The 27,947-nt window shown below is 42.7% G+C and overlaps 1 protein-coding gene across 1 annotated transcript; it reads left to right on the top strand.

Annotated features, from left to right (window-relative positions):
• The first annotated feature begins 81 nt into the window (after positions 1-81).
• Positions 82-27,947, top strand: HAPSTR1 (HUWE1 associated protein modifying stress responses). The gene is made up of 6 exons (XM_030883924.3): positions 82-451; positions 1,511-1,827; positions 2,157-2,425; positions 3,036-3,116; positions 12,760-13,035; positions 25,274-27,947. Exons 2-6 carry the CDS (start codon positions 1,754-1,756, stop codon positions 25,516-25,518), a joined length of 945 nt encoding a protein of 314 aa, XP_030739784.2. The 5' UTR covers positions 82-451; positions 1,511-1,753; the 3' UTR covers positions 25,519-27,947.

Genomic DNA, 27,947 nt, shown 5'->3' with positions numbered 1-27,947 from the left:
GCCAAGCAGAGACTGGCGTTGAGATGAACACAGAGGAGGCGGGGCCAGGTCCTGCAGGGACTTGTAGCCCACAGAGAGGAGGTCAGATTTTATTCCCAAGGTGATGGCTTTACAGCCAAATTGCTTTGTAGAAGGGTTTTCTTGCAGCTCGTGGGACTTCTCCAAGCCCCAGTGGCTCATGCCTCCGCCGCCAAACTGTGAGGGCCAGTTTTGCCTCTGTGCGGTCATCGCCCCTTTAAGTGGCGGCTTACTCCTCAGACCCTGAGCCCCTGAGGACGCCCCCGGCTGGGTGACCGCAGCGCGCAGCCCCGCGCCTGGCCCACAGCAGTCGCGCAGCCCGGGTCGGCGGAGGCTGACCGGGCGATTGCGCACGGAGGCTGAACAAGAAGTCGGCGCAGAACTTTCCCCCTGGAAGCGGGGCCTCCCACTCGGCGCGGCCACGCGGATTCCGGTAGTAGGAGGGGGGGGGGCGGGGGCTGGCACGTGAGGCAGGCAGCCGCACGTGGCCCAGGAGTGTGCTTTTTTCGGGACAGGTGCGGGGGCCGCCAAGTTCGCGAAGGCGCAGACGCAGCCGGGCCTCGGCACCCCGTCTCCCACTCAGGTTTATTTTCAGATTCGTGGCCGCTGCGGTCTGGTCAAGGGAAGGTGTCCTCGGAGAGCGCCAGGGCGTCTTAGTGGGGCGGGCCAGAGGGTCCCCCACGCACAACGCGCAGCGAGCCGCGTGCCTGCTGTCTGCCCAGCAGGCTGGTGGGAGCCCGCGGGCCTCGCATCTCGGAAGTTTTTCTTTGGACTCTGAGGCTCAACTTGCCCATCTAAGAAATGGGTCTGAAGTAAACAGCTGGCGAAGCACTTTGCCAACTTGGATTCAAGTTGGGCGTTTAATTCACTTTCTTCGATTCCCTCCTCCCTTTGGAAGCCCAAGGGGCTGGAGTAGCGGGATGCCACCCACCACACCCTTCCGTCCCCGCAGAGCGGTCACGGGAGTTGATTTTGCGTCCCCTACGGCCTGGAGGCACCGGATCAGCCCTCCTGTGGGGTGCGGTCTCGGAGCCCCGGGTCACGTGACTCCTGCCCGCTGCCTCTGGCCAGCGAGCAAGTGCGCATGCGCAATTCATTCTCTCTCTCTCTCTCTCTCTCTCTCTCTCTCTCTCCCCCCTCCCTCCCCCCTCCCCCTCTGCCCCCTCTCTCTCCCCTCTCCTCTCTCCCCTCCCCCTCCCTGTCTTTCCTCTCTTTCCCTCCCCTCTCTCTCTCTCCCTCCCCCTCCCTTCCTCTCTCGCTCTTTACTTCTCCCTCTCTCTCCCTCCCTCCGTCCCACTCTCTCCCTCCCCTCCCTCTCTCCCTCCCTTCCTCTCTCCCTCCCTCCCCCTCTTTCTCTCCTTCCCTCCCCGTCTTTCTCTCCCTCCCTCCCCCTCTTTCTCTCCCTGCCTCCCCCTGCCTTCCTCTCTCTCTCTCTCCCCCCTCCCTCCCTCTCTCTCTCACTCTCTCTCTCCCCCTCCCCCCTCCCCCTTAGGTTGGCTCGGACGCAACCACTGTCAGCTCCTCCCTCTCCTTCTCCGTCTTCACCCTTCCTTTCACTCCCTTCCCCTCGCCCTTTGGTTACGTCAGGCGGACACGCCGATGAGCCAATCACGGCGCTGTGTTTAGAGGCCGGCAAGCGGAACCGGTCGGATTGGACCAATAGAAGCCCTCGGATCCGGCGCGCCCCAACCGGGCAGGGGAGCCGGGGCCGAGTGGGCGGTGCTTCCCCGTCAGCATGTGGGCGGGGACCAGCAACCGCAGAGGCGTCGACGACGGCGGCAGCAACGACGACGTTCCTCAGTCTTCGGGGTAGGCTCGGCGGCGCCGGTAGGGCTACGCGGAGCGGTCGGCGGTGGCCTTAGGGAGGCCGCGGCGCCATGGCGGGGCGGTAGACGTGCTCAGGCCGGCGAGGCGAGAGGCGGCGGTGTTCATCCGGTCCGCAGCGCCCTTCGGCAGGGGCCGGGGGTGGGGAAGACTGGGTCGGGGGTTGTCCCGGGCAGCGCGGGGCCGCGGGGCGGGGCTCGCAGGCCGTCGGGGTGCAGGAGGCCTGGGCCGCCGCGAGGAGCCGCCGCAGGCCACTGGGCCCCGCCGCCGGGCCGCTCGACGACGACGCTCCCGCGGGGGCCCCGCCTGAGCAGGACGCGGCCGCGGCGGCTGCGAGGCCGCGGGAGGCCGCGGAGGATGGAGGAGCGGAAGGAGGAGGGCGAGGCCGAGATCCAGGAGCACGGGCCCGAGCACTGGTTCTCCAAGTGGGAGCGGCAGTGCCTGGCCGAGGCCGAGCAGGACGAGCAGTTGCCCCCTGAGCTGCAGGAGGAGGCGGCGGCCGCCGCGCAGCCCGAGCACAAGCAGCAGAAGCTGTGGCACCTCTTCCAGAACTCGGCCACCGCCGTGGCCCAGCTCTACAAAGGTGAGGGCCGCCGCCGCCGCCATTTTGCGCCGCCGCCCCCGCCTCGCGCCCGGCCGTCGGCGGAGAGCCCGGGGAGCGGTTGGCTGGGCTCCGGCCGTCGCAACGCGGCCCCACCGCCCCCTCCTCGCAAGATGGCGCCGCGGGAGGCGGGCCCTCGGGAGCCGGCCGGGGGCCGGCGTGGGGGGCGGCCGGGCTTGGGGCCGCCTGTGGGGCCCTCCCGCTCCTGGGGCCGGGCCGCTGGGTGCCCCCGGGCCGGGGAGGGCAGGGGAGGAGCCCCCGGTCACAAAATGGCGAAGGGAGGCGGCGCGGGGCCCCTATTGTGCTGGAGCCGGCCTCGGGGCGGGGACTGCGAAGGGGTGCCTCCCTCTGCCGCGCATCTGTCCCGGCTGCGCCCGGGGGCCCCGCGGCTCCCCCTCCAGCCCCGCCGCGACCCCTTTCTTGCCCGCTCCCCACCTAGCGCGGGATCCCGGAACCCTTGAACAAAATGGCGAAACCTAATATGGCCGTTCCGGAGTGATTGACGCCCAAATAATATTGCTTTTTCTTTTTTTGTTTTTGTGTGTTTTTTTGTGTTGTTTTGTTTTTTCTCTTTCGTTTCGTCGTTTTTCAGACCGAGTGTGTCAGCAGCCAGGACTTTCTCTTTGGGTTCCCTTCCAAAATGCAGCCACTGCCGTCACCAACCTTTACAAAGGTAAGGACAACTTTGCTGCATTGCTGGCTAAGGGGAAGGGCGGTCTGCGTCAGGGTTTAAGTCCTGCGTTCCTTAGTGCATTGGCCATCTTGACCTGGAGGTATCTCCCGAGTGTTTTCTGCTTCTGAATCCAGCCACTAACTCTCAGTATCTTGCAACTTGAGAATTCTGGCGGTGTGATGTTATATCTAGATAACGGGTTCTCAGCCGGGGGCGTTTGGTCCTCTCACCCCATGGCGATATTTGACAATGTCTGGGGCACTCCAGAGTGTCATCACTGAGAGGAGGCCGCTAACTGTCCTCGGTGCACGAGACAGCCTCTCCACCCCCCAAATGGCAGTAGTGCCGAGGTTGAGAGGCCCAGAGCTCCAGACTGAGATGTGCTTCTTAGGCACCCAGGGAAGAGGAGTGTGTCTCGCACAGAGGTGGGAGGGACAACTTGTTTGTGGAAAAGCACCTCTTGGAATAGTTTTTCTTGAGTTAGGCAATTTCGAGCATGATGGTGGCACAGCATAATTTAAGTGCGTCGAAAACTAGCTAATTGGAGTAATCTGTACGCACATTAACATGCAGATATTTGATGGAGTTGCTCTTCCCTAGCAACTCCATCAAATATTTGCCTTCCAAGCTGCTTTCTGCCTGACGGTACATTGTTGGCAGGAAATCTGATCAGTTTGAGTTGATATCAAGATTTGTGTTTCATGGCAGTGCTTTTCTGCAGTTAATCCCCGCCCCCCACGTGAAGATATGTGAGTAAATGTTCTTGCCCATCGTGTTCTCTCAGCAACAGTGGGTTTAGATTTGTTTTGAAGATTTGGAAATTTGGGTTTGATATTTGGCAAGGTTTCTGTGGGAAAAGGATTTGAATTTGAGTGTTAATTTTAGTAAAAATGTAATTTAAATAAATGCTTTTAAACTGCCAGAAGCTGTTGATAATTGCAGTAGAGCTTTGTGTTTTTCAGAATTATCTAAATAAGGTTGAAACAGGCTGTGGAGTAACTTGATTCTCAGATTCTTATCTGCATAAGAATAAGCCAATTAAGATAGCATTCTTTAGGCAAAAAAAATCCCTTATTTTGGATTTCCTTTTAAACCTTGCAGTTTTTTGGGATGATAATTTGAGAATGTAAACTGAACCTGGTGAATAGAATGTTAATTTCAGGGAATGAGGAGCTAATAATCTAGGCTTACTGAGAAAAGGAAACCTAATGAAGTGGTGCCCCAGTGGTCAGCTTTGATTTTATATAGCTGAGTTCCTTAAATTTTGACTCTAACATTCATTACTGCTTGAGAGTTTTTAACATTCTCTGGAATGGCTCTTGGTTTCACCCAGACAGGGAATTTTGAAATAATACTTCAAACTCATATTTTTGGAAAACTCTGCTGTCTTGGAGTATAATTTACATATAGTAAAATCACCGTTTTAAGGTGTATGGCATGAATTTGACAAACATACATTGTTAGTAAATGGAACATATCTATTCCCCCCACCCCAGGCAACCGCTGATCTGAATTCTGTATATATGGTTTTTGTGTTTCCATAATGTAATAAATAGAACCTTATAGTAGGTAGCCTTTTCTGTTTGGTATCTTCTATCCACTTTTCATAATGTTTTTGAGATCTATTCAGTTCACATTGCAGGTATTAATAAATTGTTAAGTGCTTTTTGTTTTTCTGACTAGTGTTGTGTGTGGAGGTATCACGGTTTATCCATTTCAGGTTTTGCAATTATTTTTTGCTTTAAGGGGAAAGCAACACATAGTTTTAGTCCATCTGTGTGCCACGCTCTTGGACTAGGCCGTAGAAAAATATGAATGTTCTCTGACTTCTCAGTTTTTGGTGCTGTTGTGTGCTCCTGGAATGCATCTCTTTAGGACTGTAGCTGATGGTTTTCTTTAGTGTTAATTCTTCATGTAAAAAAGTGGGCTCAGAAGCTGAACTCTGAAATAATCCCTAATTTGATTTCTTGATTTGAAAATGCTTCTTATAATGTATTAGTTTCCTTTGTTCATGTAATGGAAGACATTAAATTTCTTTTTAAATAAACATGAAGTTCTTGCATTATGGCAAATGCTGGATTGTCAGTCCAACCTTAGCTTTATTTTGTGTCCTATTTCTGTAAAATGAAATATATCCCCTTTTACCTGAGGAATGGTTAATTGTGGTTTGTGGAATTTGGTAGTATAGCAACATTATTCTGTTCCTAGCTGACTCAAGGAAAGTGTGGATAAGCTCTGCAGATCCTCACATTCTTCCTCCTTTTCAGGGTGTGGTCTTCAGAGAACAAGAATGCAGCTGTAGGAATAATTGGGTACCTTAAATAGAACCAATAAAATTAGCAAGGTAGTGTCACAGTGCATGAAGCTGTAAGTAGTGGTAAATTTAGAGTGTTCACAGTTCTTATTCAATATCTAAATGTAATTTATGGGGGCGGGGATGGGGGGAGATTTTGGAGGATCCTTGTAAATGGGCAATGTTCTTGTAGTTTGTATGATTAAGCGCTTATCTGACAAGCTAAAGATGGCTCATTTTGCCTCACCCAGCCTGGGGAGAGGTTGGTACTTCTACCAGCTTCCTGATAGCACCTAAGATGAGCACATAGGAAGGTCAGAATTGAGGTAAAAGTCTAGCAGAGGGCCCCTTTTGATGTGGCGTTTTGAAACATTGAACGATGCAGTTGGTTTGGTTGAATGTGGCTGGAGACTTGGAGGAGAGTGAATTGGGGTGTCCTCAGTGTGCACAGAATTTGGCAAAATGGAGTTCCTTTTGCTCCACATAGTAAGTTGAGTCAGACATTGGCATCCTTTTTTGGAAGGGAAGAAAATTCTGATGGCTGGTTTTTGTTTTTACTTTGCTTTGATAAATCTAAAGGAAGTAATGTTTGTTAAATATTCAGTGGTGTTGTGTCCCCTGGCTTAGTACTTTTTCTGTTGTCTGCAGCAAAGGGAGTGAAGTTACTGAGGTGGTTTTAACTAGCCTGGTTGATGCTTATCTGAAAAATGCTTTGTCAAGCTCATCTCTTTCTGCCTCTTAAATACACCTCCCATTTCCTTAGGTGACTGGTTGCAACCTCTTTCCTGACTCCTCATTAGGAAAATAATGAATTCTAAATTCCTTCTACGCTGTGGGGTTACTTGCTCAGTAGAGGCTGGCCGTCCTTTGGAGCCTCGTGGTCAGCGGAGGTGGGCGCTGGGGCCCTGCTTGCTCTGCAGCAGCTGCCTGGGAGCCAGTGCTCACCCACATCCCCCAGAGCCACTTCTCGCTGCTTCTTATTGTCATTTCCCTCAACTTTGTAATATTTTTCTTTTTCGATTTTTGTTTTATGTTAAGCTCCATTTTTTTGTTGTTGTTGTTTAATGCTAAGCTCCTCCGCATTTTAAAACTGTCTGAAACTTTAGTTGTATACCGACTTCTCCCACATATGTTAAGAGCTTTCTCTTGATACTGTTTATGTTAAAGATGTTTTTGGTTTTCTCCTTGAACAGCATTTGCCCCAAGGTGTGACTCTAGTGGTACTTGGAGAAGGCCAGCAGCATCATTATCATGGAGTCTTCTGCTAGATTGTTCTAGTTCAGATTTTAGACTGTTACTTTTACTTAGTCGTATGGTCCTGGAGACAGATAATGGAACAAAAAATATTTCACTATTGTAAGCCTTCATTTTCTCAATTGTGAGTAGGAGTAAGTACGCACAACTTAGAGTGCAGGCTCTTAGTGTGTCATGCAATGAGTCTTCAAGCATGGACTGTGTTGGTGGTCAGGTTCTGTTTTTCAGATGATGTTTTTGGCTATGGGCAGTGCTTAAGATGAAGGGAAGAAATTCTTATTTATTTATTTATTTTTATTTCTGTCAGAATAACCTTTGTGGTGTGTCTTCATTTTTCCCTGAAAGGGCTGAAAGTAAATAGAATTGACAGGAGAAAAATAGTGTGATGCCCTTTAAAGTCCTTATTTTTGAGACATCTTGATTCCAGATCCTGTTTATAGTGTGTAGTCACTTCATTGTGCCCTTCTTGGGCTTCTCTGTGAACTGAAAGTGAACGGAACGTACTGAAAATTTTTGGATGAGTGATTGGTGTATAAACAACTGGTCAGAGAAAGCATGTTTTACCTGGAGGCAAATAATGAAATTTCAGGTTATGTTTTGACTTTCTGGAGTTGGTTTGTGACTCTCCTGCTGCAGAAAACTATTGAACTTTGAGAGTGTTCAAAAAACCTTAGTATGGATTGCAGTTGAATACCCTGTTTTATTTTACTAAGCAGCAGCCTCAGTCATTATTAATACCATTTATAGATTTTTTTGTGAATTTTTATAGAAGACTGTCAGTTTCTGATGTGTAACTTCTCTGTAAAAGGATGTTTTAGCTGCAAATAGCAGAAAAGACAAGTCAGGCTGGACATGGATTGGCTGCTCTCTGCCTTGAAGCCTGAAGGTGGGATTGATTGAATCCAGTGGCTCAGGCCTCCCTGCTCTGTAGCTCTCTGTAGTCCATGTGTGGGCCTGCGCATACCAGCTTTGTCATTAGGCTAGTTTCAGTGTTGGCAGCTCACACCTCACAGCTTAGGGTTACTCACGGAAGGTTAGAAGAGCCCAGAAGCTTCTTTCCCAGGAGCTACCAGTAAATGACTTATGTCTCTGGGACAGAATTGGGTCACATGGTTATTCAGAACCAGTATCATAGCCACAGTTTTGGGGTTATGCAGATTTGTTTGGGACTATACCACAAGTTTCATCATCAATTGAGCAAATGTGGAAGAAGCCTTTATTCAGAGCTATCCAAACAAAAACTTGTGAGTACCTTTAGGAAAGGGAGGACGAGGACTGGATGGTAGGGAACCGTGGCCACTCTGATCCTTCCCTGGTTCCTGCTGTTTGTATGTGCTAGGTGAAGATTTAAGTCAGTATGTAAGTTACCTAGAAGTTTGTGTTTATCTTTGGATACCACTTTGTTAGGGAACTTAGAAATTGTTTCCTTAAATCAATTGAAAAAAGAGCTTCCCTGGTGGTCCACTGGCTAAGACTCTGCACTCCCAATGCAGGGGATCCCGGTTCAATCCCTGGTCAGGGAATTAGATCCCACCTGCTGCAACTAAAGATCCTGCATGCCACAATGAAAATCCCACGTGCCTCAACTAAGATCTGACACGGCCAAATAAAATATAAATAAATAAGTAAATATTAAAAAAAAAACAATTGAAAAGCAGTTTTATTTTGGTCATGACTCATATCTTTCCCTTTTTTAAAAATTTATTATTATTTATTTTTGGTTGCGTTGGGTCTTCGTTGCTGTGTGCAGGCTTTCTCTGGTTGCAGCGAGCGGGGGCTACTCTTCGTTGCGGTGCGTGGGCTTCTCGTTGTGGTGGCTTCTCTTGTTGCGGAGCACAGGCTCTAGGCGCGCGGGCTTCAGTAGTTGTGGCATGTGGGCTCAGTAGTTGTGGCGGACGGGCTTAGTTGTTCTGCGACATGTGGGATTTTCCCGGACCAGGGCTCGAACCCGTGTCTCCTGCATTGGCAGTCCTATTCTTAACCACTGTGCCACCAGGGAAGTCCCTAGATATTTGTTTCTAATGAAACAGTTAAAATACATATTTTTTCCAATAGCAGACTAGTTGGTTAGTGCAGATTGAGTTCTAAGTTTAAATGTTTTGTAGTTACTAGTATTCCTTGGAAATGTACCCTGATCTAGCAGTGTGATTTTTCTGGTTTGTAGATCCTCTAAGGAGAATGGGAGATGACTTCTCTATTGTTGAGGAAAAAATCGATTGTAGAAAGAACTTTTGCTATTTAGTAACTTTTTAGGGCAAGGCCCTTTGAGCCTCAGCTCCAATTCCTTGTTTATGAAATTGAGGTATCTGCTTTGGCTAACTCACATAAGGTTAGTAAGTATCAAAAAATTATAGATAGTGAAATCTGAATGTGTTTATGTTTCATGTAAGAAAGTTCTGCATTTGGTCTTCATTTCAGAAATCAATATGATTCTTTGCCTACTGCCCCTTGCCAGCAGTGGGAAAATGAGACTAATAAAAATCCCTTGAATTCAATTTCAGCTATTTATATAAAAACAGTTTAAAAAAATATGAAACAAAGATGTCTACTGTGAGTTGTATGAATCAGTTTGTTTCTTGAATAAGGAAATGAATGTGTTGTGATTAAAGGTTAGATTGACATTTTGATGCCCTTGGGCTTTGCCTAACCTTCGAGATCATGGCCTTTTTCCACAGTGGCTTTGGCATCAGTAAAAGTGTTGGACACAAGACTGTCCCCACAGTTTTCTTTGCTCTGCATTTCTAGAATTTGGGTGTCTAATTGGAAGGTTCAGGAGTATTCAAAGCAGTCTTTGGCTGAGAGCCTTCTGGAGGCCATCTTTGTGTGTACGTTTATTATTTTACTGGACACTAAATTAACCAGTGATTAAAATCTAGTCTGGTCATTCCTAAGATTCTCCAATGAGCATTTAGATCTCTTCTACTTAGTGCAAGATGTGATAGGAGGGTTTAATTTTCAACCAAGTAACTCTTTAAAGTTCTCAAACATAAGAACTATATTTTAAACTATGTTTTAGTGTCAATATGAGATTCTCTGTTTAAGGAAATAACTGAGATTGGATTAATCTGGGCGGTAAAGTAATTGGATTTGGCTTTCAGGATATGTTAATGGTATAAGACCAAATTATGCCCAGACAGTGCAAAAGCATGTATGTACCCGAAGACCTTAAATGTTAAATCTGCTTTTCTCCTCCTGTACTTCTTAGTCTGTAAAAGTCTGTTTACAAAATACTTGATTTTTAGCGTGTTCTTGGTTGGTTGTGTTGTTGAGACTTGTGCAGAATTTTTGAGGTGAAGTGATTGGTCAGTTGCATACATTTTAAAAGAGGTTCACAACTACTTATATAACTGCCTTCCTTCAAAAGTATGAATATTGCGTTTTCCAACTTTGTTCAACTCCGTGATTAAAGCATCAGCCTGTTGCCGATCTGACTTTTGGGCTTTCCTTGTGTCCTCAATCAAAACGAATCAAAGCTCTTCCTCCCAGGATTGTCAGGGTTTTTTTTTTTAAACTGCCTCATCTGGTTCCTTCCCTTTGGCTCTTGAGTTTTGTATCAAGTTCAGCTTTTCTTATTTGCTGTCTGGTTTGCTAGGTGTACATTTACATGCCTGCTTCATCTTACTTTGCACTATCCATGCTTGCTTCGAACTTGTTTCTTGTACCCCTTTCAACTTTTTGTCCCTCTATACTTGCAATTCTGGACCTGCCTCCATTTGGTTCTCGAAAAATAAAATTTCCTGAGTCATTCTTTTTGGAAACAAACTTCTCTGGTTAAGAGCTTGATTTTAACAGCTCTCTTCGGTAGGGCAGCTTTGTAGAAATCTAGTTGCTTGTAGATCCATAACAGTGGACGGTTATCCTCCTTTCTGTGGTCCCATGGGATGGGCTTAGTTTACTCAATGATTTGATTTCTCTTAAAATGTTTCTAGCTCTTTCAGAATCACTTAAGGTCTACATATAACTTTACAAGGTCATCTTAGAGATTATGCATCCTTTAAGGTTGGCTTCATCTAAGTCTTTAAGACTAGGAGATGGGAAAGCACTGTATTAGCCTCTTAAATGCTATTTACCTTTGAAATGGGGTTCGTGCTTGTTTTGTTTATGATGAAATGAGAAATCAGAACACGTTGATTCACATTGTAACTTGGGCATTCTAGTAGTGAGACACTGGAGAAATTACTTCATTCATGAGTAGCTTTTTCTTTTAGACGTGTTTTTTATTTATTTATTTTGGTTGCACTGGGTCTTAGTTGTGGCAGGCGGGCTCCTTAGCTGTGGCATGCGAAACTGTTAGTTGAGGCATGCACGTGGGATCTAGTTCCCTGATGAGGGATCAAACCCGGGCCCCCTGCATTGGAAGGCGGAGTCTTATTAACCACTGTGCCACCAGGGAAGTCCCACGAGTAGCTTTTTTTATATTTGTAAAATTAGAAAGTTGTGATGGAGTTTAATATTTAAAGAGTACTCCTGTGGGTAACTTCTTTCATTTTTCTTTTTAACTTTTTAGCAATAAGAACTGATCATCTAAGGAATAGGCCTTGTTATAAAGTTCTGTTTGTGCTGCCCTCTTGCCATCTTTTTTAATAATGCAAATTCATGCAGCTTGGGAGCCTCTGTGATGTCTGGATTATTGTCTTTCTGGGACACAGGTCTTCATTCACTGGTTTGCTTATCCTTTCAGCATCTACTTTAGATGTCGCAGACAGAATTAAAATCCAGGTCAGGAAAAGTAAGAGGAATGAAGATATATTGGTGATTTTCCTGTTAGCACAGCAGATCAACTAAAAATAAATTGCAGTGACTTAAGTTTGCAAGTATTAATATTGTTTTCAACTGTGTAAAGCCACTAAAGGGGCAGGCATCATTTTATTGAAAATCTGGGGTCGGTATATACAGGGAGCGGGCAGTATCTACAGGGAGAATAGGAGACCAGTCTGAGAGATTTTAAGACAGGGTCTTTTGGAAGTGGTTATAAGTTACAGAAAACTGTTGGGAGCTGGAAGCAGATTGAAAACGTTCCTGGGAAATGAATGAAGCTTCTTGTTTCCACAGTGCTGTTTGGCTTTGTTGAGCAGTCAATCAGAATTAATTTTCCCTTATTATTTCTAAAATGTTTGCTACTGCTTTTAGTGTGTTTCCAGCTCTTGGTGCTGAACCTGTCAGTAGGAGTACACCTCCGAAATGACATGGTACATGCAAGGTGAGCACCGCCTGAGTGATTTGTTGCGGTGTATAGTCATCTGGTGAATGATGTGAACGCTCCTGTTTAGTTAGAACTCCTGAGAATTCCTTCTTTTCTCAAAGCTTAGTGGTTAAGAACCACAGACTCTGGAACAAAAATTCCAGCTCTTGAATACTGTGGTAGAGTTACTCAGTGTCTGTTTGCTCAGTTGCAATGAGGGGACAGTAGTACTGCTCTCAAGGTATTCGTGTCCCTTTCTTCTCAGGGGAAGCTGGGTATAGTACCAATAAGCATTTAATAATTCACCTATTTAAAAATTTTTTTTTTTTTTGGCGGTACGTGGGCCTCTCACTGTTGTGGCCTCTCCCGTTGCGGAGCACAGGCTCCGGACGCTCAGGCTCAGCGGCCATGGCCCATGGGCCCAGCCGCTCCGTGGCATGTGGGATCCTCCCGGACCAAGGCATGAACCCGCGTACCCTGCATCGGCAGGCGGACTCTTAACCACTGTGCCACCAGGGAAGCCCAATTCACCTATTGTTAGCATTACTAAATAAACTAGCTTGATTAGATTAAGTAAGCTTTTTTAAGGAAATAACATTATTAAAATGGTAATTCGTTTAACAATAAGTAGTCTCTGTTTTTATCTGTTGAGTTTTTTTTTTAAAGAACAAGGCAGAAGCTCTAGGATTATGTGATGTGTTTACTGAATTTAGAACATTATGATTAGGTGTCAGGTATGATATTTTAAACATGAATGAAGTTCAGTTTAATAGATTACTGATAGACTTAAAGAGCCCCATACTTAATGATATTCATTTTGGTGAACTTGTAAAATCGTGGTTTTCTTTAGGAGAGAATGCAGCTTGGCTCTACTGATCATCATGTATCTTCTTCTTATTCTTTTTTCCTAACAGAAAGCGTGGATACCCATCAGCGAAGTTTTGATATTGGAATTCAGATTGGCTATCAGCGACGCAATAAGGATGTGTTGGCTTGGGTTAAAAAGCGCAGAAGAACTATTCGTAGAGAAGATTTGATCAGCTTCCTGTGTGGAAAAGTTCCTCCACCGCGAAACTCTAGAGCTCCCCCAAGACTGACTGTAGTGTCCCCTAACCGAGCTACTTCAACGGAAACTAGCTCATCTGTAGAGACTGATTTGCAACCCTTCCGGGAAGCCATAGCTCTGCATGGTAAAGCCGTTTAAACATATTTCTTTGGAAAAATGGTTAAGAGTGTGCCTGTGGACCCAATTTCACATTTAGGTTTAGGTCCAGATATATTGTCTGTTTTTTGTCTATTCTAGTTACTACTTGCTCTAGAAATGTTTAAATAGAATGTAAGCTAAGAACTTACATGGGCAATTTTTGAATGTTAGCCAGCCTATCCTAAAAAAAATGTTTTTAGAAAGTTAGTTTGAGCTGATTGGTGTTACAATAACAACATTTTTTGCAACATTGATTAGAATTTATTGCTTTACACACTGATATTGTACATGTTTCCTTACTCTTCTGAGTCAAAGAGGAAGTTCTTGTGTCTTAAGAATACTGTTGCATTTATAATTACCTGGAGAGCCTAGTCAGTTACGGGCAAGTAAGGCAGATAACTGTTGAGCTAGTTCTCATGGGAACTCCCTTTGACACCTTAGGTTATTGAGTGTGCCTGTAGAACCTGAGCGTTGATGACCCAAGAGGGAGTGGACAGATGTAAGAATAATTAAATTGACTTTCCTTATGTCTGTTGTCCCTTAGGGCCTTGCTTTGATAGGAGTGTTAGAGAACAGGTCCATCACCATCTCCCCAGGCCAGACCTGCCATAAAAAGACATTCTTGGCTGAGGGGTTTAAGTATTATTGGAGAAGCCTGGGGTATGTAGTCAGTAAGTTTGTTGCTGCTTGTTCTCTAATACAGGCTTCCAGATAGAACTGGGAGAGGTACTTATAGGACATTCAATACTGTTGTAAAAATAAAACAACAAAATAATAAGACTTGGTTGAAGCCAAGATGAAAACATGGATTGTACAAGTGACTAAACAGAAGTAATTAGTGAGTTAGCTCATGAGTCCTGTTAAAAGTTAACATATTTCTGAGCCATAGTGTAGGTCATCTAAAATAAAATAACCTGGTGATAAAAACTGGGATGTATACAAAGGGCTTCTATATCATCGAAGCTTTAATGCTTACAGAGATTCTTGTTCTCTTTGGCAAACATTGATTCTTTATCTAAAATGCCATTCAGAACATGGGAGTTGGAAAAAGTGTTTTTTTCCCCTCCTGATTGTGAATTTGTTTACGATAAGTTAAAAACACAAAAACATTTTATTGCAAGGAAGTCCATGATGTATGGATGCAGTACATAAGACTGCTTGCTGTTTCTAATGTAGTGGAATAGTTGATGCTGTCAGAAAGTTTGAAACTCAGGCAAAATAGAGATTGATCTGTTCCTACTGAATTAGTTTCACATCTTTTACCATTGTTTGAAAAAAATTACTACAAGTGTACATAGTTTGTCAGATTAATTTTAGTGCATGGTAGTATTTGATGTAGTTGTGTTTTCCTTAAGCATTTTGATTTCCTTTGTCATCAAGTGGATTTATGATTCATTCCATATTTCTCTTGTTGAAGTGTCTTTTTTTCTGTATTATACTCTACTGTAGAAGGTAGTTTTAAGAAACATAAATGCCACTCTTGTTATAAAATCTTAATGCAGTTGTACACATTGTAAAAAGGGCAAGCTAGCAGCCCTCCCCCCTGCAACTACTATATTCTCCACATCCCATTACATTTTCTTAAATTGAGTTTATTCAACTTGTGATTTATTATTTTACTGAACTTTGGGAGTTTTAGTGGTGATGTAGATTTTGGAAGGTACTATTTATAATTTTGACTTATGTTTAAATTGTGAGGGTTTAAAAAAGTTTAATTATAAAGCTATAGAAAAATAACCTTTCCCTTCAATAAACTTATGAAGTAGTGCCAATCCAGAGTACATTGGATTCCTAGGGTTCATAAACTGAATTCATGTAGTTAAAACATGAAGTTGCTATGCAGTAATAGGGCCCCTTGAAAAGAGTACACAGAACATTATATACTGAGTTTTGTGTTATATTGGTTTTAGAGGACATAGCTGTGTTGGGAATGCTAGTCTGACTTGAGTATTTTTAGTAATTTGAATGATTTCTAATAGGGCATTGTTAACTAAATTGTAAAGCAGATTAATGACTAACTTTGTAACCAGGTGTCCTCATGATCTGATTTATTGAATAGCTGTAAATTGAAGTCAAAACTGTTTAGATCTTTTAAAATATGTTTGGAAATTCATCTTAATTAGGGTACATACTGGTCAGAATTTGGTTTTGCATAGAATTTGCTTAGCCAGATCTATGAAATGTGAGGTCAAATTGAAGTTCTTGGGGTTCTACGTTGGAGGGAGAGTCTAATAAATTCATGAAGTTTTGGGGTGCCGGGGGAGACAGGAAAAGAATTGGTATACTGAGGCTGACTTAAATTTATAATCAAAGCAAACATTAGTGTAGGAGTCATATTGATTTATTCTTATCCATAAGCAACCTCATGTCCTTAAAAGAGAGGACAGGGCTTCCCTGGTGGTGCAGTGGTTGAGAGTCCGCCTGCCGATGCAGGGGACACAGGTTCGTGCCCCGGTCTGGGAGGATCCCACATGTCGCAGAGCGGCTGGGCCCGTGAGCCATGGTCGTTGAGCCTGTGTGTCTGGAGCCTGTGCTCCGCAACGGGAGAGGCCACAACAGTGAAAGGCCTGCGTACAGCAAAAAAAAAAAAAAAAAAAAAAAAAAAGGACAGTTACCCCTGTAATTTTTTCTTTTTTTCTTTATCGGCTCACTTCCAACAAATGCCACCCATATGTGCTATATGTTCTTTATATGAAGACAGATGGCCAAGATATAAGATAATTGTAGAGTTTTTCATGTAGACAGTGAGGGTGTGATGATAAGATCCTTTGATCAGTACCCTCATGAGCTTTACATTTAAGTATTGCAATTAAAAGTACATCAATTAATGATTATCAAACAGTTTCAATCAAAACTGTCAACTAATGGTTATGGAGGTTTAAGGAATATAATCCAGTGCTTTATTTTGGCACTTGTTTGCAACATATGTTGTTTATTTTCTGTGTAACATGGTATCTCCTTATCTGGATGCTAAACTCACCAGAGAAATCAAGGAAATGTATATGCATGTGCTAAATTGATCTGTCCTTTCCTTATTCATCCTTGTCTTAAAATAACGTTATCAAAAATTTACTGAGAACTGAATTAATAGCTGGCACCTTGTTTTTATGTAAACAAATTTCAGATAGACCAAAAATCATCTGGACCATTTTGTGGTTCCCTGCCTGCCTTTCTGATTATTCCTCTCTTAGTCATCCTTTCTCTTCTAGAGACTTTTATTGTCTTCTCTTTAGGCTACTTTGACCTCTGACCTTTCAGTGACTTAGGTTACATTCCCCAGGGTTTAGCCTTTAGCCACCTTCTCCTGCAATCCCTTTAAGGGCCATTTCAGTCTTAATTTACAAAATTGGTCCTTATAGTTTAGACCCTCTCTCCTGACTGCTAAAGACGTATGCCCCATTGTCCCCTGGTGGACATCTTCACCAGGGTGTCCTGTAGGTGTTCAGAGCGGACTCATCTAGCCTCAACAACAGCAAAAACAGGTCTTTTCTGTTTTTGTGACCTTGCCACTCAGCAGATGCGTACGTAGCAGAGTCTGTGCAGTTTCTAGGGAATATATGATTGAATAGGGTGCTTCCTTTTCTGTTGAGGCCAATGCATACTTGGATGATTTATTTTGATGTTATATGTAAGGTGTTCTGGGGTCAGAAAAGGACATTTCACAGTGCGGCCTGGCCATGGGTTCAGAGAAGGCTATTCTGGAGGAGGTGAGTTCTGGGCGCTTGGAATAATCTCCTTCCTGCTCTTGCTTCCCAGTCCTGAGTTGACCCATTCACCAGTCCCTCTTTCCTGGGACCACTGGAGTGATCTTTTTGATCTTGTTGCTTCACTGAAAAATAACCTTTGTATCCCTGTGTCCTCTAGGGTGAAGTCTGAACTGAGCACAACATTGTAAGACCCTTGTGGTTTGATCTGACCTTGGGTCAGATATCTTAGCTATACCGTGTAATCTTTTGAATACCTTCATGCTCTTTTCTAAGGTTTTCTTCTGCCTGTTCATCTCTTCAGACAGATCGAACATCTGTGACGAAGCTTTCCTTCAGTTCCCCCGATTTTCTCCAACCTTCCCTGAGCTGTGTGTCTGCTCTCCCCTTTTGCTTTGCTTCCATAGCTATCCCTTCCCATAGACTGGGGCTACAGTGGTGCAGGGACCGTGTCTTGGAGCTTCTGGCTTTAACAGAACCTGGCATAGATGTGTTCTGAGCTTAACACAGGGATTCAGAGGTCTGCTAAGTCAACGCAGTGGGGGCAGAGAACCTTTCCAAAGAGTTGAGGCTTATAGATCCCCAGGTGACTGCAGTATGAGGAGGGTGAGGAGAATGGAGAACAGAGCCGGGTGTATCTTAGTGCTGCAAAGTCAGGTCTTCACACTGAACAACTGAGTCTTGGAGTGGGACCTGAGGGTGATGTACCTTTAGAGCGGTTCTTTCAGTGTTTACTTCACGTCAGCGTCCTGCTGAGGAGGGTCTCATTTAAAACTAATACTTCCCCTGGATTAATGCCGTTTTATTGATGAAGAAGGCTTATTTGGCTAAATAAAATAGACCAGGTCAGTAAATGGTAGAACAGATATTCCAGATCTGTCTGGTTCCCCAATTCAGTACCTCTACATGTGTACATTTGGGGTTTCTTCCCCCCCCACCCCCCTTAGTAGGGCTGGTGGATGGCATGGGAAAGGTCTCTAGGCTTGTTTTTCTTCCCTAAAGACATCAGACTATATACATAAGTTTGGTATTTCTTGCTGGGGTTTTTCCCCATAAGTGAATCTGGATAAGTAGGCTTGAAGATGAATGGCTTTAACCTGTATTTCTGGTTCATTTTAGCAGGAAGAGTATTTAGGCTTTGTACATAGGCTGCATTCCCAGCATGACCTTGAGCAAGATGGCTAATGTCTCCAAGGCAGTCTCCTCTGAAAAGGAGAGATACATAAAGTGAGAAGCAGAGTACCCACCCTTAAACAAAGTGTTCTTTGCCTTGAGAGAAGGAGGACTTCTGCTTAGTTCTAAGTCCTGAGTGCCTTCTTTGCCTCTGGATAGCATTACTGCAAAAACAGACCTGGAGGTCAGGTGGCCTTTGAGGATACTTTTTCTCCCTTTTCAGGAAGGGTGGCTTTTTAAATTGCAGATAATCATTGCAGAGGAAGGGATAATTTAAAACTTAGTGTTAACTATCTACTTATATTACTTGCTGAGATCTTGAGCTTCTTTTATGTTGGTATAAACTGGTGAAGTTGAATGTTCTCTCTGTCTACTGGATGAAGAGATTCTGAGCTGACTTGCCCAAGCTAGTGCTGTGTCTAGAAAGCCTTAGATTGAAATCTGGTTTCCTCATTTTGGGTTCTGTTTGTCATCATAGGGATTAGGTAAAAAGGGTCCAGAGCTAGAATGGGGCATATATGTGGAAGATAGAGACCTGGATGGGAAAGTAAGCTGGGTGCCAAGTCAGACTTCACTCATTTGCTAACTTTATTAAAAACCTGCTCTCAGTCATTTCATAGGTGGACTTTGTAGGTTTTTGGCCCTGGTTCAGACTGTTCCATAAAAATTGGAGACACTTGGTTTTATTGGTAGTTCTAAAAGTCATTTTGATGGCATTCTCTTGACTGTAGTACAGGGAACTAAAACCCCATTGGGACTGGGTTGACCCTCTGTAAAATTCATCAGTTCACACAGGGTCTGGGTGTTAAAACTAGTCACTGGTGGGAGCCATTGCTGTCATTGGCATTTGGCTTTAAGATATCTCCTTGCTCAAGTTCAAGTTCCTTTTGTGTTTAAACAACAAAAGTTTAAAAAAGACAGTGGGCTGCTACATTTGTAAGTACTGAAAGGGTCTTAGGCAAATGCAGGTAGTCTAGCCTTTAATATGATATTGGAGAATTTCCCCCGAAAAAGGAAAGTAACAAAAGAAAAGGTTTTTGTTTTGTTTGTCTGTTTTTGAGAAAACACTGTGTGTGTTAAAAGATAGCTTTTTTAGCGAGGGTTAAAATCTGAAGCTTTTTAGTCTGGAAACTGTGTGTGTGTGTGTGTGTGTGTGTGTGTGTGTGTGTCTGGCTGTGGTGTTATGAGTTCTGATTTCTGCAATTAAAATCCTTCTGTGGAAGGTGCGGTCATTTAAAAATGCAAGTGTATCTTGTCATTCTGTAGCCTTTCCTATTGCCCAACATTTACTGGACACAGTAAACAGCCAAGCATTCTATTTATTAGAGGCTAGTGATAGGGTCAGGTAATACAAAGATGAATCATATAATCTCTCAAGGAGTTTCTAGCCTAATAGAATTGTACTATTAGTTTGAAACATAATCCCAGGCAATCAGATTGAGGCACAGTGCCATCACTTTAGGAGTTACTAGGCTCTATATCTGGCCTCTCTTTTGTCTAACAAAGTCTTTTTCTGGCATATGTGGTGATCCTTAGTCTCTTAAATCATTAAATTGCTTGAAAAGTTTCTTGGATCTGGAGAGACTGGGTATAGGGCCATATAAGAAAAATGCATTCATTTGATACCATATTCAGGGGTGTAAGGTCAGGTAGGAATTTTTACTTTAGAAAAAAATGTAAGGCAGATTCTGAATTTGTCATAAAATGGATCCCTTCTTCTAGAGTTTTGGAAAGCTGTGAATTTAGGCAGCATGGACCAATAGGATTTTCTTGCTCCTTCGAGCCACAGGTTTTGTAGCTTTTGTTATTTTTTCAGAACATTCTTTGGCCTGTGTGTAGTAGAGAAGTTACCAAATTTCGGTGAGAACAAATCTTCCTGATAAAATTGAGATCTGTACATTTAAGAAGAAATTTGATTATTTATGCTTGGTTCTGTATCTCTCCCCTTTTCTATCACTCTTCATTCCTTCTGTTGATAAAGCTAAATATATAGAAACAAACATTGACAGCCACACAGATACTTAGGTTAAGTGCTTTTAAACCAATGGTACAGTATGAAAGAAACTTCTTGGCAATTTTCTGTTGTAGAGAATTAATTAGAACTGACCTGTGGGGATTTATATCCAACCACCTTTCAAAATCCCTTTTCCTCCTCTTGCCCACACTCCTAGCACAATGTGTGGAACACAGTAGATTCTTAATAAATGCTTGTTGAATGTTGCATTCTGCATCTTCTTGAAATAACAGAACTGTCAATAGTCATTTAACAGTAAAATGTTTTAAAAACTTATTTGGAAATTAAGATGTAAGAGATTAATGCACCAAAAGCAAATCTCATCTCTTAATTGCTTAAGATTGATTATTTCAAGTAACCTTCTTTAATGGAAACTCTTGTGAAGGCTGGAATTTTTAAATTATACCCTTTGTTCAGACCAGCCTCTGAGAACAAGAACAATTAAGGCAATTAAGATAGCATTAAATTTTTGATGAAAAGTTGGCATTTTCTGTATATTAAGATTAGATATTAGCTACTGAAGTTTCTGTGGGTAGGACTTAACTAAAGCTTCCAACATTAATAATACAAAACTGTTATGAATTTGCAGTAAAATTTTCTTGGACATTTTTTTCATTGAGGTGAAGTCCATGTAGCCATGCCTCAAAGCCAGTTTACTCACCTAGTACTTCCTTAATAATCCATTGGTAGTTTAACATTTAAGTTTTATTTTTTTCACTAGTTTTCTGATTTATAAATATTAATTTCTTGGAAAATTTGAAAATTTCCAAAAAGTAAAAAATCCAGTATCTTGTTTTCCAACTATACAGAGATAACTGCAGTTAAATGTTTGGTGCATTTTCTTCCAGTCTTTTTTTTCAATGTATAAATATTAAAATTATTTCATAGTTGAGATCATGCTGCGTATATGGTACTGTATCTTGCTTTTTTCATTTTAACGTCGTGAGCATTTTTCCCATGGCATTAAAACTGTCTTTGAAAAATTGAAAGCATTTTGGGCTGTCAGCATAACTGAAAATGTTTTCTTGGTGTGACACATGTATCTTTGTAATTGGTTTGATTTAGTGTGCTTTACTTCAATAAAAGTTCAGTATTACAATTTACAGATTGGGGTGGGGAGTGGTATCTACTTCAAATTACCCAAATCTTCCTAGTAGAATTCACTTTTCCAGGATTGAACTCCTCCCCTGGTGCACTTAAAACACGACATTTACACACAAGTGCTTGCTTGCTTAAAACCTCAGAATACAACTTTGTGCAAAGGGAGTGTATGTCCATTTGATTAGTGCATTTCATTTCAAATGCAAGAATGCCTGTTTCTTAGGGTTCCCAGTCAGAATGTTAATCACTTTGTCCAAGTTGTGGGGATTTCACATCCCCCTTCTGCCGGAGATGAGAGAGCTGGTGGCGCAGACCTGCAGAGGGTCCTGGACCTGTGCTGAGTGGAACCACAGTAAACAGTCTGCCTTGTCTCCTCCAGGGCGAGTCTCGAGGCTCGCAGGTGCTGAAGGGGGCTGGGAGGCCAGCAGAAAGGGTAGAGGCAGCCTCTAGGCCACTTCCAGGGCTGCCGGATGGAGGAAGGGAGGCTGGCTGGGCTCTGCATTTGCTCTTTCTGTGTGACCTAACTATGTGCTGGTAAACTGGAATTATATGTAATTAATTCTGAAAACAGGATTTTCTTATGACCCTAAGCATGACCTTGGTATGAAAATAATAGTTCTGTGCTACTTTTTAACAATTTGCCATGTAACCTAGATTCCTATAACTTGGACTGTAACTTTGTTTTAGCTCATGTGGGAGCTTTCTTTTCAAAGTATGATTAAATCCTCTTGATCTTTTTTCCACCCCTGCACTAATCCTTTAAAATGAATGCAGAAACTTTTAAAACTGATAAGTTTATCTTGTATTAAGCAATGGAGACTTCTCTGTCTAATCATACTACTTGTTCTACTGCTTTTTGTCAATTGATATTCCCATAGCCCTTTTGAAAAAGTGTGTTTTTGGTAGAAATTAAGTTGTATGCCCTTGGGCCATACAACTTAGTTTTTAGTTCTGAAGCATGTTTAGATTCTCTGTACTTGTATAGGCCTGATTGTTCATGTGGCTTAGCTAAGGTTTCCTAAAGCATCTTCTAGTAGCTGTCATTGGTTTATAAAATAAAATTTGGGTTGTTTAAAATATATATTTTTTGGTTGTTAATCTTAATTTTTTTTTGACACTTGTGAAAAGTCTTTTGGGGGAAGATTAGATAGTTAAACTTTGAAAAGAATTTTCACTGCTGAGAGTAGATAATAATAAATAGGTAATGTTGCACATTGTGATTTTGCTTTAGCTGTCAAACTAAGCCCAGAGTCATACACCCAACAGAAAAAAGATTATGGTTTTCTGGAAGTTACTGGGGAATTTTCAAATTGACCAAATTGATGTTTAATCTCTCTTCTTTTTTCATGGAGGATAGCAGTTGAAGGATTTGCTTGAGGTGCCTCTTCACTTCTGATGGAGCGTTTTGAGCCTTGGGTGTTAAACATACAGCTACGTGGCTCCTACATTAACAAGAGGGGCATTGGAGCAGGGTTTGTTGAGTTCTTTTTTGGGTATTGAATGCTTAGGGGATCCTGAGTTTAATTATTGAAGTAGCCCGGTTTATTGCTGAGGGCCCACATTTTGCAGCATAATTACCGTAGAATCTCCTGCATTATGAAACAGGTATGAAAAGGTGGTCTCAAGTACACAGACACCTTTCAGTATGTTAGAGGCTGCGAGATTAGGAAAAAAGGCACAGCTCTCCCCTCAAGGAGTTTACAGTCTTGGTGGAGAACTTAAAAACAGAAAAAGAAAAAACCAAACCCAGCAAGTTGAGAATAATTGAGTTTTAACTTCATGGCAAAGATTTAAGTGAAGAGAGCCACCTGGGTATATATTTCCTGGCTTTGGAGAGGTGAATAAACATCAACAGCTTTGGATTTCAGAGTGACGGGTAGGGCTCTGAAGCATTCTGTTATGTGCCAGGCACTGTGTTCATGAGATACAGATGTAAAGACACAGTGTCTATAGGAAGAGATGAGCAATGGTGCTATGCTATGTGAAATCAGCCCGAGGCGTTTCTTTCCCTTCTCTTTAACTTTTAATAAAGTTGTGTGGGCCGGGGAAGAAGCAGCGTGGTTTTTTTCTGAAGATGTTCGGTTTGAGAGGGCCAACAGGCAGTTAGAAATATGGATGGGCCCTTGATCTCAGGAAAAATGTCTGCTCCTGTGGCACGGATGTGGAAAATGATGCCTGTGGGTAAGCTAAGAGGCCAAGGCTCTCACCTGGGTGACATCAGCCTGTGAGGGGCAGAAGAGAAGCCTGCAAAGGCCAGTGAGGAAGGAGCAGGCAGGCTGGAGAACAGCAAAGAGGAGAGTTTCTAAGGAGAGGGAGGAGAACCAGGAAAGTAGCCCCAGACTGGGAGGCGGTGCTGGAGGAACTTGGGCCTCAGGCAGTGGGGAGCAGATGTTGGGAGGCAGGTGCAGCCTGGGCCATTTTTAGGAACTGCAGATAAGTTGATATTGGCAGTGCATGATTATTAAGCCTTAGGATGGGAGTGAAGAGGGCAGAAGGGAGAGTTAGCTTTAGCTGCTCAGAGACAGACCTGCGAGGCAGGCCGGGCCCTAGGTCCTGAGGCTGAAATAATTTAGGCTCGAAGAGGTGGGTAGCATAACATGAGTAGGAATTTAGATTCTGTTTGTCTTGGGTCCCAGCTCTTGCTTACTAGCTCTGTGACCTTGAGTGCCTTGCTCAGCCTTTTAACCTCGGCTTTTCATCGGCAAAAAAGATAGCACAAATATAGGCTGAGTTTGAGGATGAAATTAAAAAGTGCTTATTAATACAGTGCCTGACATAGGAAGTATTCCAGTATTAGTGCTTTTATTTATTTTTAATAGGCACTAGCCTTGGAAATGAGTGAGATCAGATTTCCTCTGGCCACCGGGGAAGGGAGAGAGGATGCATCTTCTACAGGGAGAGCATTGAGGGGACTGGTTGGTTCCTAGCGTAGGGAGTTGAGAGCAGTTTAGAAAGGAGGTGTGGACTGCAGAACTTGATCAGCATGTATGGGAGGTGGTTGAGGCCAAGGGTTTGGGAATGTTCACAGTATTTGTAGAGTGAGAACAATGTCAAAGGGAATTTAATAGCTTTGGTGTGGTAGGAAGCAGAGAATCCTTTTTCAACTTAATGTTCAAATTTAAAGTACATTTATGGAGTAAATGAGAATGGGCCCCTACGAAACCAACCTCTAAGCTTACTTTAAGGTACAGGTCCTATTCTTGGGAAACACTGATTATACTAGATCATATCAGTTTAGTCAAGCACTAACAAAATCCATATATGAGGCTAGGATAGCCCAAGGGGGAGTCCGTAAGAAGGAAAATCTACAGGCGGTGATGTCAGGTTATTAAATTAAATGCTGTGGTTTGTTTTCAGGCCTCTCATGCCTTTCACAGGTGTATCCTGAACATTTAGAAGCAGAACATACAATGGCCTCCTTTAACTGTTCAGGGGTCTAAGGAATGAGTGTCTGACCATGAGTGCTGGAATACTCTGGATTTAGTAACTCTTAACCTTGAAGGCAAGGCAGCAGGATTTTTTATACCACCCTTGTTCTCCCGCCCCCCGAAGGATTAGAGATGATGCTGAGTGAGGCTGCCCTAAGGGGTATATACCAAGTATAGTATAGTCCAGACCTTGGGGTGATCATATTGCCTGATTTGTCCAGGGCAGAATCACTTTGTATTTGATGTCCCAGGATCATTTTTAATAGTGACCCTTTTTCATGTTCAGTAGTGTACTGTTTTAGATGCTAAATTAAAAAGTCGCCTTATCTATAGAAATGTCAGAATAAGCCCACTCAGGCCTGCAAGTGACTGCATGCTCCCCTGTTTGCACACACACACAGCACAGGGATCTATTGGAACGGTGACTTTGTATAACCCAAATCTTCTCCTGTTTAAAGCAAGCACCTCCTTCCTCAGCTCTAAGTTAACTATAGTCCGTACCTAGTAGAGTAGATGGCAGGATTTCATAATGGAGTTGTACACCTAGCATGGTGCCTGCCGCATAAGCTTCCAGTAATTGGTAGTAACCGATATTGTAAATATTGGTAGTATTACCAGTGAACATTTCCTATGTCAAAGCCAGATGATTCGTTCTTCCAGGAAAAAACTGCTGCCCGGTGACCCCCTTGCAAGGAAAATAGGCAGACATCCTTTGACACTATGACGACGTTGAAAGTAAAGTTGGGTTGCTTTCAAGAGGGTTAAATAATCGAGCAACTCTAAAACCTTTTTTCTTCTTCCTAGGTCTTAGTGGTGCAATGGCTAGTATAAGCGTGCGTTCGAGTACCCCAGGCTCTCCTACACATGTAAGCAGTGGATCGAATGCTAGTCGAAGGAGAAATGGACTCCATGATGTCGATTTGAACACTTTCATATCAGAAGAAATGGCACTCCACTTGGACAATGGTGGAACTAGAAAGCGTACCTCAGCCCAGTGTGGCGATGTCATTACAGACTCACCAACCCATAAACGCAACAGAATGATCTAAACTGCAAACATTTTCACACCCACCATGCTGCTTGAAAGCCACTTGATCCTCAACATATACTATTATTGCAAAGGAAACATGAGGCCATCTTCCCTTGTTCACTGTTTAAGACAAGTGAATTCTATAGTGGTTGCCATAAAAGGAAGTTCTAGGTATTTACAGTAGATGCCTCTTGTAACTATGGCTTTCTTAAAACTATAGTCCTAGCAGAGGACATCAGATATCGTGTAGTCGTTAGCAAGATCATCATAGGCAAACATATATCCGTTTCAAGGCTAAAAGTGACCTTAACTGTATTTATTCTCAAAGGGAAAGGAAGTATCAGATGTTTATTTGGTTATAGAACGCTTTTTTGGGGGGGGGGCTCCATTTCCTGTGTGTTGAGTATTTTGCTTCAACAGTATTGCCAGGTTCCTAAAATTGTCTAAAACACGTGATTTGGCTTCCTCGTCAAATCGCCAGGCTTCCATTTTTGCAGCAGCACTGTACCATGCACCTGGTTTCTCTCTAGTAACAGTGTGCAACTTCTGATTATTGAACTGTGCCCTATTTTTAGTTTTCAAAGCAGTTTCTAATTCTGGTGATTGTGTGATGTAAAGAGGTGCTATGATGGTCATGCAATTAATACTTAATATCAAATCAATACACAACTTTATTGGATTCACTTTGTGTGTGTTAGTGCTCTAAAAGTAGCAATATTATTAAATTGCCCCCAGATTAACCTTGTAGGATTGAAATACTCATTTTTAAGACAAGTACTACTTCCCATGCAGGGTACTGTCCTTATGGTAAATGTAAACATGTAGACTGCATTCATGGTGACCTAAAGTAGAGAGGTCATGAACTTCATGGGCTTCCTTTTTGGTTCAGTATTAGTGAGAGCGAGATGGATGGTGGGAGGGTAGGTATTCTAGTCTGTTATATTCTGTTTAACATTTTTCATGAATGTTCTACTTTGTGCAGTTTCCATTGGAATGAGTGGAAGATAAAGGTCTTTTATCTGCTAATAATGTGATCACACCTTAAATAGCAAAACCCAACTCTCCAATCCCTCTCCTATAAAGTGCAGTTTGGAATCTCATTCTGGAAAAGATGGAATCGCATGGAGGTTCTCTAGATGTTAGGTAGACTTAAATAAAAGTTCTCAATAGATTCCTCTTTTGAGTAAACATAAGACCTCTTGTACCTACAATGTTTTAGAGCATGTTTCATCTTCATTTTTAATATCTTGAACTGAATGGTAGTCTTTTTTTAGATGAAGAACTGATGTCAGCCTGCCAGGTACTGTAATTTATTCTATCATATTATTATAAATGTATCAAGTAGGACAGTGAAAATGTTTCCTTGCAAACTTGTAGCTCAGTATCAGTTACTTTGTTTTTATCCTTAAAAGACCATTACAAATCAGTGTAAGGGTTTTTCCAGTAATTACTCACAGCACTTTGTTAAAGTTTGCAATTTCTTCAGCCATTTAATAATCTTTCTGTGAAGAAACTTTGCTAAGTTAACCATAATATTCATTGGGTGGGATGTGAATGTAGTGTGTGAACTGAAGAAGTTCTGTATTCACTATAGATACAGCCCTTATTTAAAAAAAAGTCAATTCCATACTAAACCTAGGAATGAAAGTGAGGCATTTCTAAATTTTTGCAAAAGTGGATCATTTTTTTTGTTTGAATATGATAGGAAGAATTATAGCAATGTATCATTTTACCGGAAACGGGTGAGCCTATGTATTATGAATACTTTCAGGCTTCCCTTTGGAATATATCAAGAAATGAATCTGGAGTTATCTTTGTTTTTCTATCGTAAATTTAGATTCTGGAATTGGGTTTGGTGGTGTGAAGCATTGCTCACAAGCAGCCAGAACTCCTCTTCCTAAAGGATTTTGAGGCTGAGGAACACATATTTAATCTCCCCTTTATGCCTTGGTTCTAGTTCCTCTTTCCAAGTTAGTAACAACAAAAAAATTTTTTTTGGTGGTTTTTGTTTTAGTTGGTGCTCTGAAGCTTAATCTCAATACCCTTTACTCTCGATTGTCAAATTTTGATAAAACATGTGCCATTTTCTTTGGTAAGAGAAAGCAGGTCTTCATGTCTGCCAGAACACAATTTATATATCTTATTGGCTCCATTAAACTTTTTGAAAACTTTAGCATTTGTTACTTTTTTCCATTGCATTTAATTCTAAATGCTCTGTCACCCAGCAGTAACTCTTCCCCCCATCTCCGTCCCGTTGCTCTCCTGTGCCACCCGAGCACAGAATAAACCAAGACCTAGGAGTAGAAAGGGAAATGATTTCTCTTAGGAAAACTTAGTTCTGACTGCTAGATTTTTGCAGCCTTTCTTTGTGCCATTTTAGATGCAAAACAAATCATGGAAGATTGCATATTTGTGTGATACTTTTTAATGTTGGGTTTTTTTTTTTTT

Source organism: Globicephala melas, chromosome 15 (genome assembly GCF_963455315.2).
Source record: "Globicephala melas chromosome 15, mGloMel1.2, whole genome shotgun sequence".
NCBI lineage: Eukaryota > Metazoa > Chordata > Mammalia > Artiodactyla > Delphinidae > Globicephala > Globicephala melas.
Note: the sequence above shows the minus strand (reverse complement) of the source record. Positions and strands in the feature narration are given on the sequence as shown.